Source organism: Coturnix japonica, chromosome 24 (genome assembly GCF_001577835.2).
Source record: "Coturnix japonica isolate 7356 chromosome 24, Coturnix japonica 2.1, whole genome shotgun sequence".
In the NCBI taxonomy this organism is placed as follows: domain Eukaryota; kingdom Metazoa; phylum Chordata; class Aves; order Galliformes; family Phasianidae; genus Coturnix; species Coturnix japonica.
The window spans coordinates 25634-43066 of NC_029539.1; the positions used below are offsets into that span (position 1 = coordinate 25634).

General features: G+C 47.5%; 3 protein-coding genes across 8 annotated transcripts; 1 reads left to right on the forward strand and 2 right to left on the reverse strand.

Annotated features, from left to right (window-relative positions):
* Nucleotides 1-113: 113 nt before the first annotated feature.
* On the forward strand, nucleotides 114-1119 carry LOC107324115 (histone H2A). Its single transcript, XM_015883812.2, has one exon. The coding sequence runs from the start codon at nucleotides 396-398 to the stop codon at nucleotides 822-824; it is 429 nt and encodes a 142-aa protein (XP_015739298.1). The 5' UTR covers nucleotides 114-395; the 3' UTR covers nucleotides 825-1119.
* A 412-nt stretch (nucleotides 1120-1531) lies between these two features.
* On the reverse strand, nucleotides 1532-9209 carry HMBS (hydroxymethylbilane synthase). 4 transcript variants are annotated; one of them, XM_015883809.2, is made up of 14 exons: nucleotides 9077-9209; nucleotides 8946-9002; nucleotides 7765-7837; nucleotides 7213-7262; nucleotides 7043-7098; nucleotides 6355-6432; nucleotides 5994-6071; nucleotides 5387-5462; nucleotides 4642-4755; nucleotides 4490-4528; nucleotides 3236-3355; nucleotides 2947-3000; nucleotides 2398-2484; nucleotides 1532-1867 (listed from the first exon to the last, which is right to left on the reverse strand). In XM_015883809.2, exons 1-14 carry the CDS (start codon nucleotides 9095-9097, stop codon nucleotides 1694-1696), a joined length of 1077 nt encoding a protein of 358 aa, XP_015739295.1. In that variant the 5' UTR covers nucleotides 9098-9209; the 3' UTR covers nucleotides 1532-1693. The 4 variants fall into 4 exon arrangements, with proteins under 4 accessions (XP_015739295.1, XP_015739296.1, XP_015739297.1 ...); XM_032449070.1 differs by having other exon boundaries at nucleotides 1557-1893; XM_015883810.1 differs by lacking the exon at nucleotides 8946-9002 and having other exon boundaries at nucleotides 9077-9112.
* A 13-nt stretch (nucleotides 9210-9222) lies between these two features.
* Nucleotides 9223-17395, reverse strand: VPS11 (VPS11 core subunit of CORVET and HOPS complexes). 3 transcript variants are annotated; one of them, XM_015883798.2, is made up of 17 exons: nucleotides 17022-17390; nucleotides 16292-16925; nucleotides 15801-15949; nucleotides 15547-15682; nucleotides 15142-15305; nucleotides 14795-15042; nucleotides 14496-14697; nucleotides 14073-14224; nucleotides 13681-13867; nucleotides 13140-13283; nucleotides 12468-12656; nucleotides 12004-12165; nucleotides 11428-11567; nucleotides 10933-11135; nucleotides 10240-10411; nucleotides 9918-10140; nucleotides 9223-9479 (listed from the first exon to the last, which is right to left on the reverse strand). In XM_015883798.2, exons 2-17 carry the CDS (start codon nucleotides 16443-16445, stop codon nucleotides 9315-9317), a joined length of 2790 nt encoding a protein of 929 aa, XP_015739284.1. In that variant the 5' UTR covers nucleotides 16446-16925; nucleotides 17022-17390; the 3' UTR covers nucleotides 9223-9314. The 3 variants fall into 3 exon arrangements, with proteins under 3 accessions (XP_015739284.1, XP_032304955.1, XP_032304956.1); XM_032449064.1 differs by having other exon boundaries at nucleotides 9918-10411; nucleotides 17299-17395; XM_032449065.1 differs by having other exon boundaries at nucleotides 9918-10411; nucleotides 17022-17394.
* Between the last annotated feature and the right edge of the window lie 38 nt (nucleotides 17396-17433).

Below are 17433 nucleotides of genomic sequence, written 5' to 3' on the forward strand. Positions count from 1 at the left end.
TTGCCATCTTCGGTTCTGCCTTGCGGACATTGACGTGCGCTGTGACATGGCCCCGCCCCCTGCCGGCGCTTCGCCCCGCCCCCCGCTCACGTGGCCCCGCCCCCTCACCGTACCCGGCCGTGAGCGCCAACGTCCGCCGCGTGGTACGAATTTGGCGCCTTGTCTTCTGATTGGTCCGTCGCCGCCGCCAATAGGTGGGAGGTGAGCGCCAAGCCAGCCAGTCAGCAAAGAGGTTCAGGCGGCAGAGCTCCAATAGCGAGGCGCTGTGGCGCCGTCCAATCAGCGCGGCCCTGCCTTGAGGGAGGTTATAAAGCGCCGGGGCGGAGGCGCGTTCCCCTTGTCCCGCCGCAGAGCTCCGCAGATCCGCGTTGTGTGTCCGGTCCCTGCGAGGCGCCATGTCTGGCCGCGGTAAGAGTGGCGGTAAGGCCCGAGCGAAGGCCAAGTCCCGTTCCTCCCGGGCCGGGCTGCAGTTCCCCGTCGGGCGCGTCCACCGGCTGCTGCGGCGCGGCCATTACGCGGAGCGGGTCGGCGCCGGCGCCCCGGTGTACCTGGCGGCCGTGCTGGAGTACCTGACGGCCGAGATCCTGGAGCTGGCGGGCAACGCGGCCCGCGACAACAAGAAGACGCGCATCATCCCGCGCCACCTGCAGCTGGCGGTGCGCAACGACGAGGAGCTCAACAAGCTGCTGGGCGGCGTCACCATCGCGCAGGGCGGCGTCCTGCCCAACATCCAGGCCGTGCTGCTGCCCAAGAAGGCGGGAGGCGCCGCCAGCCCGGCCAAGGCCGGCAAGAAGGGCGGCGGGCAGCAGTCGCAGGAATACTAGGCCGCCGGGCCGGGCTCCCCTTCCCCCACCAGCACACAAAGGCCCTTTTCAGGGCCGCTCCATTGCTCACCGGGAGAGCTGCGATCCGAGGGAAGGGACGGCCGGGGGCTGCGGGAACGAGGGGGAGCTGCGATGGGAGCGGGCGGGAGGCACGGCGTGATACTGCAGTGCAGTCACATAATGCAGATACGTGATGCTCTTCCTAAAGACACCTGGTGCTCACAACGTGACTGCTGCATTCAGCAGACATTGCACAGGAAATAAACGATGCTTCAGCTCCAAAACCGGAACCCAACAATGGGTTATTCTGATGTTTCTGTAAGGCACTGCAACATGGCAGTGCAACACGATGGTTCAACCATGAACTAGAGGCAAATTTCTTATGCTTCAGCACAAAGATTGCCAGTTACTGTATATCAATGCCTGTCCTCATTCTACATCTATGTAGTTGCACTGGGAACCTAATGCTGATCTCCTTCAGCATTCCTGAAGATACCAGGGCCAAATATCCACAATTTCACTAGTTTAGCAGAAAACACTTCTGTGCTGTCAGCACAGTGCAGCACTCCAGCACTGCCCCTGTTTAGTCTGACTATAACCTGTATTTGGTGCTTTGTTACTAAATGCAATTGGAGAACAATTGCTACTACATCTCTCCTCGCAACAAAACCCTTTAAACGCGTTTCACAGAGATTTTACAACTCAGGTAAACTTAGAAAAGCAAAACTCCAATTTAGTACTTCAAGTATTTTATGCCCAAATGTCAGACAAGGCTGGTGCAAGTGTTAAAAACGCTTCCTCCAAAAGCTGGTAAGTAGCTGCAAAGACTGGAGCAAGAGCTGCAGCAATCTTGCTGATCTCACAGAGGCTCAGCAGGCGTCATTCAGCTGCCGTGCCACACAAAGGATGTGCTTGGCTCCCTTGCTCAGCAGTAAATCAGCCAGTTCAATGCCAAGGTTCTCTGCAGCTTCCTGGGCCTGAGCAGGGACGTTCTTGGCTGTGATGCCAACATGCTGCACATCATCATTTGGTCCATCTTCATTCTGCAAGTACAAACATCAAAGTAAGGCTGTGGGAAGGAATGGGCAATAATAAATAAATTAAAACAATGCATGAAACCAGATATCTCATAATTGATATAGATGCACAGGGGCTATAAGGGACCTCAGGAGATCAACCAGTCTGACTCCCCTGAACGCAGGCTCCCTGCAGCAGACTGAACGGGAAACCATCCGGGAACGTTTCAAATATCTCCAGCAAAGGAGACTTTCCTTCACCTCTCTGGGCGAACTGTATGTCACCCTCCAAGACATGTTTTTCCTTATGTCTGTATGGAACTTTCGGTGTTCAGTTTGTGCCCACTGTCCCTTCTCCTACCGCTCTGTGCCACCAAAAAAAGCCTGGCCTCAACTGCTTGACTTCCATCCTTTAAGTATTAACAAGCATTGCTAAGATCCCTCCCAGCCTTTCTTCTCCAGGCTGAACAGCCCCAGGTCTCCATGTCTTTCCTCATAACAAATACTCTAGGCCTCCATCACCTCTTTGAATTTGAAGTCCAACATGATTTGCATACCTGTTGTGGATAATTAACGCTGGTCTGCATTGTTTCCTTCAGGCTTTCAGATCCATCCAAACTGTAGACTGCACCTGTCAAATATAACTTTGAAAGACAGAAGAGGTTAATAGCACAAAACCAACCCAGAAGGGAACACTTCTGCAGTCCAGTCCCATCAGATAGAACGGCAGTCTGATACAATGCAAATAACCCCTGCTAGGGAAGACACATCTTCCCAAGAAAGAACCTCAATACTTTCTAGCTTTCTACCTACTTAGTTCATAATCTGCTGTATAAATTCACTGGAGTCAAAAGGAAGAGTCTGAGATCTCAGGAGATTTTAGAAAAAGGGGGGGGTGGAAAAGGAAAATAAGAATCTATCACAATAAGGGTGTTTTCTAGGACTCAGCCTCTCATTCTCAGACCCATTCTCATTCTCCTGCTTTGAACAATATCCCTATCTGCCCTGCTCAGTTGTAAAGACATCTGCTGAACCGAACATCAGAGAACATACACACAGAAAGTTTTCCATAAATAACCCCAGATACACACACAAAGATTCCTCACCTGGCCATCTTTCAGCATGGTGTTCACTGCAACAGGGACACTACAGCCACCCTCCTGCAAACAGAAAGACATTGCTACTGAGTTTCCTCAGCACATACAAAGCAGAGGCCTCAGAAATGTATGTTCTGCACACAGCCCCAGCTATTGCTGTTCAAGCACTTCACAAGTTCTCCCTACTCGGCAGTTTTAATATAAAAGTGTAACAGCCTTCCCACACCACGCCATCAGCTTAACTGCAGCAGAGCAGTATTTGCTGCTGCAAGTAGAAGGGCAAGGATGACACACGTACCAAACGTTTCATGAAAGCCCTCTCAGCAATGCAGCACAAAACAGTCTCTCCATCGTGTAGGGTTGATACCATATTCAGTGTCTCTTGGTCTTTGGCACGAACCTCCACCGCTAAAGCCCCCTGCAAGACAACAGTAACAGCAGAACTCCTCAACTTCAGCATCTGTGTGCACCCAGCACTGGTCACGAAACACAACTCAGAAGTTTGGATGTGTTTCACTGAGGGAGCAGTGTTTAAGTTCAGAGACTTTACAAAAATCATTCAAGAAACAACTAGTTCCAAGATATCCTGAGGCAACTGCTGTAAAGGGAAGCTCAGAACTTAGATGAGTACTGAAGATCAGTCACCTGACATCTATTAGCTCAGCTTCCCTCTTGTGACTACACAGATACAAACACCTGATCTGCTGTCACAACAGCATAAGTTGAATAAAAGTAAGTTCTACAGCCTCGTCCAAAGATAACAGCAACCACAAACCGATTTGTTCCCAAACAGAAAACAAAAGAAAAAAGCTTTGTACACGACAAGGACATGATTAAAACCAACACTATTTCTGGCTCACTTTCCACTTTCATCTGGTGACTACCTTCAGTATTGTCACAGGATAACTCTATAGGTGTCACTGCTCACTGTTTCCAACCTCTAAGTAACACAGCAACAGCTGTTCACCAATCAGGAATTCATCCAGTCTGGGAAATAACTGCATTACATTACAATAATGATTGCACTAAGAAATGCATCGCCAGCTCAGTTTAGCAAAGTTGATACCAATTACGCAACACTGTGTAAATTCAGCCACATGACCAGCACAGGCTGGAACAATCCACCTAGAAACAAGAATGCTAACAACACGCCTCAAGGCAGATGCTTCAGTTCCAGTTGCCAGAGTAAGGACACTGCATGTAAGGGAGTGTCACAGCACCCACACTGCAGTGCCTTTCTACAGTGAGCCCAGCAGAGCACAACACCGGCCTGCCTCGTAATTGCAGAGTTGTCCCAGGGCAGCTGCACCACACATTACCTGTACCACCGACTATTTCTGTGGTTGACAGATATCAAACCTGTTACACACAGGCTCGTGGAGCTGACTTAATGTTCCTCACACACACTGAACATAAGCAGACTAACAGGCTGCAACACAAATCACTGTAATTCTTCTTTGGCAACAAACAGATCAGAGGCATTTGGTTGTCATGTTCACCACGTGACACATCACACTGCAGTCAGGCTTAACATAGAAAAATTGGAACGTACCTGTCCCACAGCATACAGACAGTCCTCAGGGCTCAGGAGCTGGAAGAAAGTAAAAACAAAGTTAAGTCATGTCGCACTATTTAAAACAAAAAGAAAGAAGGCGCAAGTGTGAAAGTCAAGCAGGTGATGGGATTTCCTACTTTGACTCTCACCTGACCAATGCGATTCTCCCAGCCCATCCTCTTCAGCCCTGCAGCAGCCAGGATTATAGCACTGAAGTCTTCCTTCTCATCTAGCTTCTTCAAGCGGGTGTTTAAATTCCCTCTCTGTACAAGTGGTTAAGTAAGTAGAGAAACAGTATGCAAACAGTTGTACAATCACTTCGCATTCACTTAACCGTGCTTAAAACCTCCAGATAAGAATCAGTTGTGGAATCATTCTGAAAGTGCTAAATATGGACAATTGTTTCTTTGAATAGAATTCTGCTGATTATTATGAAATATTGATACAAGTAAGCACTCTCAAAAAATACGTGCCATTTAAGTGCATCATTTGTATCTGACATCAAATATTTTTGCAGATCAAAGAACTGGGTTACTAGGACTGAGGTAATAATGTGTTTTACCAGCACCACTTTAGCGGCACACATCTAAACTAGCAGTCCAAAACACATTAAAGGTATCATGGACCAATCAGCATTTGGCTGCCACTTTGACAAACACAAACTGACCTCCACTAAGCAGCCTTTAGAACATTCCTGAACATGAAACGCATCAGCACCTTGAATCGCAGATAGATTAAAGCTGGGCTGTTTCTTTGTAGAATCATGAGAAAACAACAGAACAAAACACACTACAGGATAGGTTACAAGAGGCAGCCTTTGAGGAAGTTGTTCTGGCCGGACAGGTAGTATAAATCAACTTTGTCCAGATTCCACACTTTACCATTAAAGGATACGATATCCCTGAATTCCAGCTGAGGAAACTTCTTTTTGAGCTGGGCCGCTCGCCGAAGTGAACTGGTTCCAATAACACTGTTGGGAAAATTAAATCAATGAAATCCAGAATACAGCAGAACTTAACTTCACTCGAATATATGTCAGAAGTTTCAAGAAAGATTTCTGCTCCTCCAACCCCACTAGGATAGAAACAAAGCTCCAAGAACCCACCAGCTGGGTGAGAACAAGAGAATGGACATGCAGGCTAGAATGCTGCTCTGAACACACTGCCTGCACTGTATGCATCCTCCTGTAATGAGCACTACATGAAGGACCTGATATTCACTCTGGAGACTGAAGCAAGGAAGGGTCTCACTTAAGAAAGTAATACATCTCAAAGGTGGTTAAAGACATCCAAACTCAGTTTACAACATTCTCATTAGCATAGCTCTCTTCAGCAAGCAGGTTCACTGTAATGTACATTGAAAACCAGCTGAAGGCAGCACAAAAACCACTACAGAATAAAGGAAGAAGCTCACTGATTCGTCACTGGGAAATATGAACGAATCCCTCCTTTCTATTTATTTATTTATTACACTTTACTGTCTTCCCCTTATCCCTACTCACCTCTTTTCAGGAAGAAGACTGAGCGTTTTCCCACAGTTTTTGGGATGAAAGACAACAGCATCAAGTGGGTTCTCTCTTCTGCAAAAGAAGGGAAGAGGAAAATGACAGACATCATTTAACAGAAGGCTATTTACAGGTATCAGTCCCCAAAGGAACCATCCCTAGCTCCAAAAGGCTTCTCCTTTTTTAACAGCAAGGATTTTCAACAAACCTGCTGGCTACAGAACACTGGTTCTCCTGCTGTTTCAGAGAATAGTCAAAGGTCAAACAACAAAGAAAATCTAAGCCGTCATTTTCTATCATTATCCACACTGCAAAACGTTAAGTCCCTCAGGCAGTCAGGCTTTGTGCACATACTTACTTGCAAATAGCACCAATGGTAAAGCCAGGAGGAAGAGAAGTTGGCAGGTCCTTCAAGGAGTGAACTACCAGGTCAACTCTATGAATTAGAGAACAGTAATCACAACACTGAGCAGATGGTTGGGTGATGCAGTGCCAGAGACCTACAGGTAACAACAGGAAAGTGCAGATTCATTCTTGAGATTAGTTTAGAAAAGAGAAAGAACATTCAGAACTCCATAGCCAGAATTACTACCAGACTTACACAGCAATTCTAAAGAGCCACGTCACTTTTCTCTACCTTTTCTAGTATGGAAAACACTAATAAGCAGTAAATATGCTACGCAGTGTGCTAACATGGAACACTGAAATACAGTAACAAAGTAGTACAATAAAGAACGCGTTTGCAAGCATGGATTAGATTACACGAGCTCTGAGACACAAGTAACACAAATCAGAGGAGAAAACACAAAAAAACAGGGCAGACTAAGAGTCAGAACAGTACGACTCCAAAACGGGGCCTAAATCAGGGTACGGAGTTAAAGGAAAAAAAGAAGAAAAAAAAAGAGAAATATGTTGTATCAGAGGATTTCTTCCTTACTCAGAAAGAACAGAAAGAAACAGATCACCCTTACAGCATATAACAATAATAATAATAATAATAATAATAATAATAAAAATCCAGACAAGTAATAAAACTGAGCTCTTACTCATTTCTTTCAAGTGCATTTTCCAGCTCTTTGGTAAAGAGGTTTTTCTCCCCAATCTACAAGTAAATAAAGAAATACAAATCAATGAAGAAAATCTGCAAGTATATCATCAAATACTATTAGTTCTTTGTGTATTTTTAATTAATTCCCACCTGAAATAAATCCTTTACCTTAGAAAGGGCTGTGTCCAAGATCTTGTCTCCTATTGTGGACATGGCAACTGCTCAGAGGACACAAAGCAGAAGGCACGGTCAGAGCACACTGAATCTCCTTCACACCCAACGAGCAGAACACACTGCCACACTGTGCAAACAGCCTCCAGACAGATTCAGCTCACTTCTAAGGTTATGTTGGAAGTGAAATTGAGACTTCTTTTACATCTCAAACAACACAAAAGCAGAGAAGGCAGGTTTTGGGAACAGCCAACTCTAAAGACATTGCCCAGATTCTCAAACCGAGCAATGTAACATCATCTGTATGACAGATAAAGGTCCCAGTCAACAGGAGCTTGTCTAATCAATCATTCTCCATTGGAAAATAGCAGCAGCAGCTGCTCAGCCATGCAACCTAATCGAATTCAGACCGCTCTGCCTAGATAACATGAGGAAAATTCTCCTCCTCTTGACTCTATTCACACACCTTGCACACAACAATAACTGCCTGGCTCCTACTGCCACTACATCAGAGCAGCAACAGGAGCGGAGAAATCAAACACCACTTACTGATCTCAAAGCGGAGGTCAGGGTAAAACTCCTGGAGCATCTCAACCACACTGTCAGTCTGAATTCGGGCCAGCTGCAATGAAACCAAAACAAAGCACTGCGCACAAAGCACGAGCTGCACAGCAACTAGAGGGGACTTTGTCGTTCTTTGATAGCAGTGCATGCACGACCCTACATTCTCTGAATTGTAAGCATTAGAAATGGCTCCGAATACAACAGCTCATGCGTACAAACACTTTGAGCCTGTAACGTGACCACAGCAGTTCACAAAATAACTTTTTTAATCTCAGCAGCAAAATAACCTGCCTCATATCCAGCACTGCTGAGATCCAAGCAATAACAAGTCAAAACAACAACAACGTACTGAGTTCGGCATGAATTTTGTCACTGGTGCTTTTTTAGATCTTAAAGTAGTAAAGAAATAATGACGGCAGAAGAATCAAACAAGCACCTCTAACTACAGAGTTTTAGCTTCTTCTCTGCTAATGAGCTACGAAGCCCGGGGCAATTAACTTTGTTCTGAGGACTCTGGTTTCCCTACATACAGAATGAGCATTTAGCTTGTGGTTTCCCCAGATGCCATTGCAGCCTCAGGTAAGAAAAAGCAGCAGCATGTGTGTGATCTGCGCTCTGACATCCACATGTAACTCTGCAGCACTCAATGTTCCTCAGACCCTGCTACCAGAACGAGGAGTTTATCGCAGAACAAAGGTCTGAAGGCCGGTTATCTCCTGGGCGCCGGCTCTTCCCCCAGCAGCAGGACGGCAGGAGATACCCGCTGTATCTCTGGACACGTTCAGCCTTTGGGGTGGGTGCTCTGCCTCACCCCTCCAAGAGCCGCACGAGGCTTCCAACTGAATGACCCCCGTTACCGCAGGTGCCACGTTAATGGAAGCGGCGCTGAGAACAAACGTTCCGTCCCAGGGAATTGTTCGCAACTTTTTCCTCGCGCTCCCAACAAACGACCCGGAACAGCGGAGCGACGCTGAGCGATCCCGGCTGCGGGACGGAGCGCCGCTGTCCGTGCAGAGCCGGGCAGGGCAGCAGCACCTCCCGGCTCAGGCCGAGTCCCGCTCAGGGCTCGGTTCCCCGGCGCTCACGGCCGCCGCTTTTCGCGCAGGGAAACACGCAGAGCCCGAGTCCACCCCGGGCTCCGGCACCTGCAGCCCGGCACCACGTACCTGGCTCCGGCGGGTCCCCACGCGGATCGCCCTGCCGCCGCCCACGCCGTTCCGGCCCTGCAGTAACGACGCGCCGTTAGCGGCCCCGCAGCGCAGCCCGGCCCGTCCCGGCCCGTCCCGCCCCGACTCACCGCCGGGCGCTGCTCCGCCATGACGCCGCTCCGCCCGCTGCTCCCCGGCACAACCCGCCGCCCCGCCCCAAAGCGCGTCACGTCCGTGGGGCCGCACACGTGACGAGCCCCGGCCCCGCCGCTCCCCGGTTCGCACGGAGCGCACAGCCGGCTCGGATCCGTTTATTAGTGGACAGCAAAAGGAGACCGAGGGGGGGGGGGTACAACCCGAGAAGGCGCCCGGCGCAACGAGCACAGCTCAGGTATTGCGCTTAGCGTGCATCAGCAGCTCCCGCTGCAGACCAGCCTCGATGGTCGTAGCTGACTTCCCCAACGGCAGATCCGTGATCAGGGTGAGCTTGTTAAAAACGCCCCGACCGAAGTAGTCAGCGACCACAGAGAAGCCGTCATTGGAGCACTGCAGCTGCAAGACACAATCAGCGCCAGCAGGAGATGGTCAGAGGATCCTGCCTCCAGAACATCCCCTGTCAGCCCCTTCACTTACAGCCCCGTATTACATACAGCAGTTTAAAATCACTCATTTGCTATTTCATGCACACCCCACACACAGCAAGCTTTTCTGACACTGAGATAGGTGCCATGAGCAAGAAAGCTACTGCCTCAGTTGCACTAGTTTATCTTTCATATTTGCAGAACATCAAGGATTCTCTGCACTCCAGCTGCTGAATCACAGGATTGCTTAAAGAGCACTCAGCTCCATGAATCTACAGTCAGCAGAACCTTCTTTACAAGATACTTTCAACACTATCCTCCTTTAACAGCCCCTGGGGGGAGAGGGGCGTCTGTCTGCAAAAGCAGTCTAAACTTAAAAGACACACACCCACGGGAAATATTACCATACCTGATGCTGGAACTGATCGTGCAGATCTCTCTTCTGCTCCTGGGCTCGGATCATGTCCATCACTTTGCGATTTTCAGGCATACAAGTGGGACACTCTGAATCACTCTCAGAGTAGCTTTCAAAGCAGTGCTGGTGGAAGGAATGGCCACACAGGAAGTGGACTGAGGGCAGCTCCAGGGCACTGGTGCAAATGCTGCACTTGGTCTTCTGAAAGATCTTGGGACTGAAACAGGGAGAGAAAGCAGAAGGGAAAAAAAAAATGTATTTTTCTTTAGTTAGAAAATAATATTTCAGTATAAGACAAGACATCACAGTCCTGCACCTTGCTTTCAGCTCTTCAATCTCCTTACGGATCCTTGTAGTTTCTTCTCGGTATTTTTGAATTCTCTGCCCATCTTGCTCTATCTGGCAGCTCTGCTTCTGCAGCTTGTTGACAAGATAATCCTTAATCACAGATAATGTGGCTGTGGAGTTGTGAGCCAGTGTCTGTACAACTGAGGATAAATCAACATTAGTCAAAATGCAAGTGAAGAAAATTCAGCTACGCTGGTTCTCACATGATAGACTACTTTCCATTCACAGGAAACTTACACGCAGAAATATTCCACACTCCTACTGAACCAGAAAGTTCACTTAAAGATGCGATTTCAGCTTGCCCTCTGGAGGGTCCCCCAGCTTCCAAAGCCATGACTACGAGTACATTTAAATAGCACAGACCAAAAGGGCAAAGCAAGAATCTAGTGGACTGAACTCTCAACTTCCCCACCAGTCCACAGAAAGACCTTAGTAAACCCTTCACCTCTCCACACTGACAAAACAGAAATAACACACAGACATCTCCACAACTGATATGGCAGATTTTTCTTCTCCAAATTGCGGAGCTGCCACTGGCATCACTTTTTCCTCTACAGCAAATTATTATTTTAATTTGTGGGCTCAGACTTCATTGATACTTCTTCCACATTCCTAGTCTTGTTTTTTGTTTCCCCAACTTCAGGCCACATGTCATTATTACCAAGAAGTGGAGGCATAAGATTCTTGTTCTCTATGTGTTTCAGCACTGCAGCAATATACTCCTTGCAGTCTTCCTCCTTCCGTGCAAAGTAGCCAAGAGCCTGTTCCCAAAGACAAGCCTCCTGGTCCCCGTACAACTCACACACCTCGATCACTTTCTTGTACTGCTCGTTCTGCATGTGGTAGTGCATGATCTGTTGGAAACTGGACAAGAAAGCAACACATCAGTTGGAAAAAAAATCTACCTTTTGAGAGGTTATGGGGCCTCACACAATGCCCAAACATTCCCACAGAAGCCAAGACTCGTCTGCCATCCATTCTCTATATCACTGTACTGCTCTAGAAGGAGGATATTTTCAGCTGAGCAATGATGTATGTGGTTCCTGTCTTGAGATACTCAAGAGGTCCTTACCGTTGTAGGGCAGGGGCACTTAGGGCTCAGAAATCCCTGAGATGGGGCAAGCAACAAGACTCTGGGGAGAAAAACAGCACTCACAGTTTGCCCTGTTCATAGAGGTAGAGGACACCATCCTTGAAATTGTGCATCTGACATAAGACCAAGGCCTTATCAAAGACTGTTTTGAACCTTCCGCTCTTCAGGAGAGTGAGTGCTTCATCATGCAGCTTCTCCTTGATCTGTGGAAAACAGGAATGGAATGGCAGGGGAGAAGAAAGAAACAGGATAGTTTTGTACCAAAATCTGAAAACAATCTGCAGCTTTTCTAGAGAGGAGCAAAGTTCTGATGTTTGCTCTCTACCCCTTTTAAGTAATAAAGGCAAATTCTTTTATCCAAACAGCCGGCACCTTCAAAGATTAAGGCAAGCATATACAGTTTTATGAGAAAGACGTTCACCCACAGATACTGCACTGTCTGGAATCTGTACTTAAATAGGATTCATACAAAACATGCTTGCCTCACTGAAAGAAGTATTCTCCCAGCTGGTTAGGCTGCATTCCATTTGTCCAATAAAAAAGCATACTGTCTTATATTAAGGGTCCCCACCTGAAAAGGTTATGGAGAATTCCCAAACACCAAAGCTTCAACCCAAAATAGAAAACCAAAGATCAAACCTGCTTATCTAGTTCGTGTGCCCAGTTCTGGAGGCGAAGTTCCAATAAAGTGTCATAGACACCTTGTGGAGAGTCAGACTGCACCTCAGTCATGTGCTCCAGAAAAGCCTTCAGTTCTCGGGAGTTGTTTGCAAAGATTGGAATAAACTCCTCAGAATTTGCCTGCAAAATAACCAGGGAATTAAAAAAAGAAAACAACTTGACCACCCACCCCAGTCACAGCCAGCCACGTTCTTCCCTAAAATTTGTACAGCTCACTCCCAGAATGACCCACAACAGATACATCACGGTACAATTACTGCAGTGGTCTAAAGTGCACTGCCCAGAACTGATCGTCTCATCACTAGGACAACCAATATACTAGAATGTGGCTTCTCATTATGCTTAAAACATCAGGCATGCAGGAGCACTGGCTGCAAAGTTACTGTTACCAAGCAGTACATCTCAGTCTAAGCAAACCATACCTTTTTTCCTTCCAGAATCCCAGAGCCTTCACTATCTCCTGATGGCCGGTAATCAGTGCAAAGGTTCTTCAACAGTTCTGTTGTCTCTTTAGGGACATGGTGCATCAGGATCTTACCATACCGCTTCATATTACTCTCAGCTTGATCAAAAGGCAGTTTTCCAATGTAGTGCAAAGCCTCTTGATAGTTCTGTGGAGGCAGCCAGCAAGTATCACATAACATTAGCCTCTGCTAATGTTTTTCCTTATGTCTAACCCAAATCTCCTCTGATACAACTTGTGGCCAATCCTCAGGTCCTATTTGTTGTCTGGGAGAAGATGCCAAACCCCTCCTCACCACAACCTCCCTTCAGGAAACTGTAGAGTGCAATGAGGTCTCCCCTGAGCTTCCTCTTCTCCAGACTAAACAGTCCCAGCTCCCTCAGCCACTTCTCATAAGGCCTGTGCTCCAGACACCTCACCGCTTTCATCGCCCTTCTCTGGGCACGTTCCAGGGCCTTGATGTCTTTCTTGTAGCGAGGGGCCCAAAACTGAATGATGTACTAAAGGTGTGGCCACACCAGAGCCAATTACATGGGGAATAAGAGCTGAGGACAGCGAAATAAGATTCCCACCAGCAAAGGAGGCTAGAGAAGCAATATTAAGTAAGAACACGAGAGCAATAACACCTCACCTTAATGTCTTCTAGCTGGATTTTGAGGTACCATTCATGATGGGCATGCTTTTCTGCCAAGTATACAGCATGGGAGTAGTAACCTGCTTGACGAAGCACCTTGATTGCTGTTTCCACATCAAAACGGACCTCACTCTCACTAGCCTACAACAGAAGCAGAATGATTGTGAACTATAGGAATTATGCCAAGGGACAAGCAGAAATTTGAGTGTGAGAAAGAAAGCCAGAGCACTGACAGTTCAGTACCTCTTGAGCAAGGCAAAGATCACATGCAAAAAGGTAGTAGAAGTTTATCCACCTCTCAGTAAACAGCTAGTCACACTAACAAAAACCGGCACACTTCGAACTGGAACAGGAAGCCAGCAGAACTGAAAACGTAACTAAGAGCTTAGAAGTAAAGCATCACAAACAAAAGCACTGAGGCACAAATTCATTCTTTTCTTTCTTAACAGCCCCACAGGAGATAATTTACACTGTTACCACCACTCCCTCAACTATCATGAAATAATGCAAAATTCTTAAGTCATCACCGTCCCATTACCTTAATGAACTCCTCCAACTTGGTGCTGTCTTTGAGTTTAGTATAGCAGTTTAGCAGAAGCGTAGTATGATCTGCATTGGCAAGAGATTGCAAATGGAGTGTCTGCAGATAAGCAGTGAGATTGTGGATGCGCTGTGCATCTAGGAATTTCCGAATAACATAAGATGGTTCCAGTTTCCCTATAGTTCTGGGAGAGGAAAAGTCACGTCACAACACAGCCAGGGAATAAAAAAACAAGATAAATTTGTAACAGAACACCGAACACTAACTCACCTGGGATCACTTAGCTACAAAAGTAACAAGCAGATATGATGCAAGATCATCCATCTAAACACACAGAGAAAGCTCCCATCTGTACTACACTGCCCTTACTTTGAACAACCCCTGCGTACCGGATATATTGCTGGATGGCTCCATCATGGTTCCCCTTGTTATAGAGATGATCACCATACTGCCGGAAAATTTCTGACAGGCCGTCACTGTCCAGGTGGTGACTCTTGGCTAGATTAATGGCCATTTCAAATAAGTTCTTCCTGAAGAGCATCTATTAAAATTCAGCATAAGTATGAAGGAAATACCACATCCCAAAACCTGCCTGGAGAACAACTTGTTTCATTTTGGTGCTGGACAGGTACATACATTGAGGCTTCTAAATACTAAGAGCTCTGCACACTGGTTATGTTATGTTGGAGAGTTATGGAGGTCACTTGTTACACTGTAACACATTCACCTGAACCCTTCTACTTCCTTCATCTGTAGAGCCAGTACAATCCCCCCTGCAGACATAAAACAAAGTAATAACAAACAATACATGCCTCGAGTTTGGTTTGGGCATCCTTCTCCTGCAGTACGTGGATCTTCCCATCTCTGGTCAGAACATACAAAGAACCCCACTCTGCTAAGACATCTACTACATCATCAAAGATTGAGCTGTATGCAATGAATTTGTTGCACAAGTCGTAGATATTCAGAACTTGTTTGTCTGAATTCTGCGCCTCACTCCCAGCAAACTCTGACCTGGAGAGCAGAAGGAAGTTTTTTAGAGGGAAAGCCAAAAACTGAAACAATTAAAAAAAAACAAAAACAAAAAAAACCAAAATACACACAACCATACTTTGGAGAAGTCTTTCGGTCCTTGGAGACAATGATGAGGTACCCCCGGTACCAGTGAACAATCAGCTTCTGTCCCTCAAAAGCAAAGCAGGGGCCTCGTTCATCTGGCTGATAGAGGTACACACACTCATTTCCTGCTACAATGAACTGGAGGTCCTGAGAGGGGTCGCTCAGAGAAGAACAGTGCAATCCACAGCCATGAGTGTCCAGCTCCAGATGAGAATAGTCTTTCACAGAAAGCAGGTAAGACTACAGAGAAAATGCAAGGTTTTGGGGCTTACCTGAAATAGACTTTGAAGACAGTGCAATTAAAAGTCAGATTCTCACTTTTTCAAATTCAGTTCCCACCTGGATGTTCTCCGTGGTCACCACAAACAGATGTGTCGTTTTGCCAGACTGTCGAAAAGCAAGACCAGTTACTGGGTAACTGCCTTCATGGAGGATCTGGGTCTTACTATGTCGGTCTCGAGTGATGTCTCCTTTTGTAAGTACAACACTCCCATCTGCAAAACCTTATGAAAAGGACAGAGCAAACTGTTCAACTTCTGCGGCATGCTTGAAATATTATCCAGGGTAAGTTAAGTCACACACAGTCAATGACAGAAAATTTGCTTGCCAGCTAAGTATCAAGTGCCTACACTACTGCAGGCTCTCAGTTAAATACCTATCAATCTCTCCCCATGCATGACGTCACTGTTCATCAGTGCACAAATCATTATTAATTAAAATTATTACAAGGTCAGTTATACTTACCAATAGCCATGAAATTCAGATTCTCATGGACAGTTAGACAGGACACAACTGTGGGCTTGTTACCCGGGATTGCTGGGAAAATTCGTGTGCAAAGAGGATTGCCACCATCACGTTTCTCCAAATTCCATACTTTAACCTAAAAACAATAAATATTACATTATCAAAAAAAACAAAACACCATGAGATGTTCGAAACAAGCTACTTAAGAATCAACTACAACACCACAGTATCTTTTCCTTTGTCGTTTAACTTACCAACGGGTTAATGCCCTCTTCATCCTCACCAACAGAAACCAAGATACTGTGCTGCTTCAGCTGGTACAGGTGCGTTACCCTTAGCTTGTAAGCTTGGAAACCACTGAGTTGAAGTGAGCGAGGCAAAAACCAGATCCGACCTTCCATATGTACATCACAGTTAAGGAATACAAAGGAAAAGGTAAAAATGGAAGAACATTTTCTAAGAACATCAGAATTAAAGTCTTAACAGCTCCTTGTTGTTGGTCTCAGGGAAGCCTGCAGCAAACAGACTCTTGTAGTCACTTATGAGACCCCAAACAGGTAACGACGGCCCTGTACCGTGCAAGGGGCAGCGATGCCCAGGAGCTGCCGCACACCTGAGAACTGCCGGGCCCGCCTGGAGCCCACAGCGAACAGGGCACAGCTCCTCTCACCCTCTACATGGGGCCCACACCACGAACCCGGTGCAGGCCCAGCCCCGTATCTCTTGCGGCCGCCGCGCAGGATATCTCCGAACACAAGGCTTCCCCGGCCCGAGTCGCAGACCGTGATGCCCGGAGGTAACGCGAAGGGCTTCCCTCCACCCCCGTCCAGCCCCGGCGGCTCCTTCACCAGCTCCCTGTCGAAGAACACGAAGCGGCGCCATTGCAGGTAGGCAGCCATGTTGGGTCGAGCTCCTCACGTGACCGACCCCCCCAACCCCTTCGTGTCACGAGACCAAGGACGCCGGAAGTCGCAGTCTGACGCACTGCGCATGCGCCGAAGCTCAGCGAGGGTCGGGGTCACTGCCGTGCGAACGGGTGGGTGGGATGATAGATACCGTGAGCTGATAGATACCGTGAGCTGATATAACGTCAGCTGGTATCGTTATCTGCTTTGGAAACGCGATCGTAGGAACTTCATCCTTGAGGAAGTCCATCTTGCTAACTGCACACCGGATCGGTTTTTAGTTTACTTTACATGGTGCCATAAACTCTTCTGGCCGGTTTTACATTTCCCATCTGGAACAATTGTACATTATCTGTCACGAAGCAGCCTGCAATCCACGGCAGCTCCGTGGGTTCGATTCTTGTTATTGTCAGTGTCTGCACAGCCCGGGGAGGAACGTTGGTAGCGGGGAAATCTGACACCAAAACTGGAATACTAAAAAAAAAATTAAAAATAAAAGCTTTCTGAATAACAGCGTGTGAGTTACCTCATAAACCTCCATTTCCCGTGCGCTGCTCCAGCCCCGCTCACCGTAGCGCAGATCCTGAACCGGCCGCCAGGGGGCGCAGCGCCCCGCGGAGACGGACGGGCACAACAGGAAAAGCGGCCACCAGCTGTCAGTGAACAGCTCGGCTCACAGCGAACCACCCACATGGAGGATCCAGCACAGCTCCTTCCCAGCGGAGTCAGCCCTTAAATGGGGGCTGAGAGGTGCAGGCTCCAGCCCTTCCACCCGCACGGCTGAGCTGCCTTCACCTGCACCTCACCTGCCCTTCACCTGCATTTCACCTGTGCTCCTGTGGCTCACCGGCTCTTTTTCCCAGGGCCGCGGACAAGGGGAGGAAGGAGGGCGGGCAGGAGGGCGGGAGGCGGCTCCCGCTGTGCCGTGTATCACCGCCCGGTGCCGCCCGCTGTTGCCGTGTAACCCCGCCCCGTAGCCCCG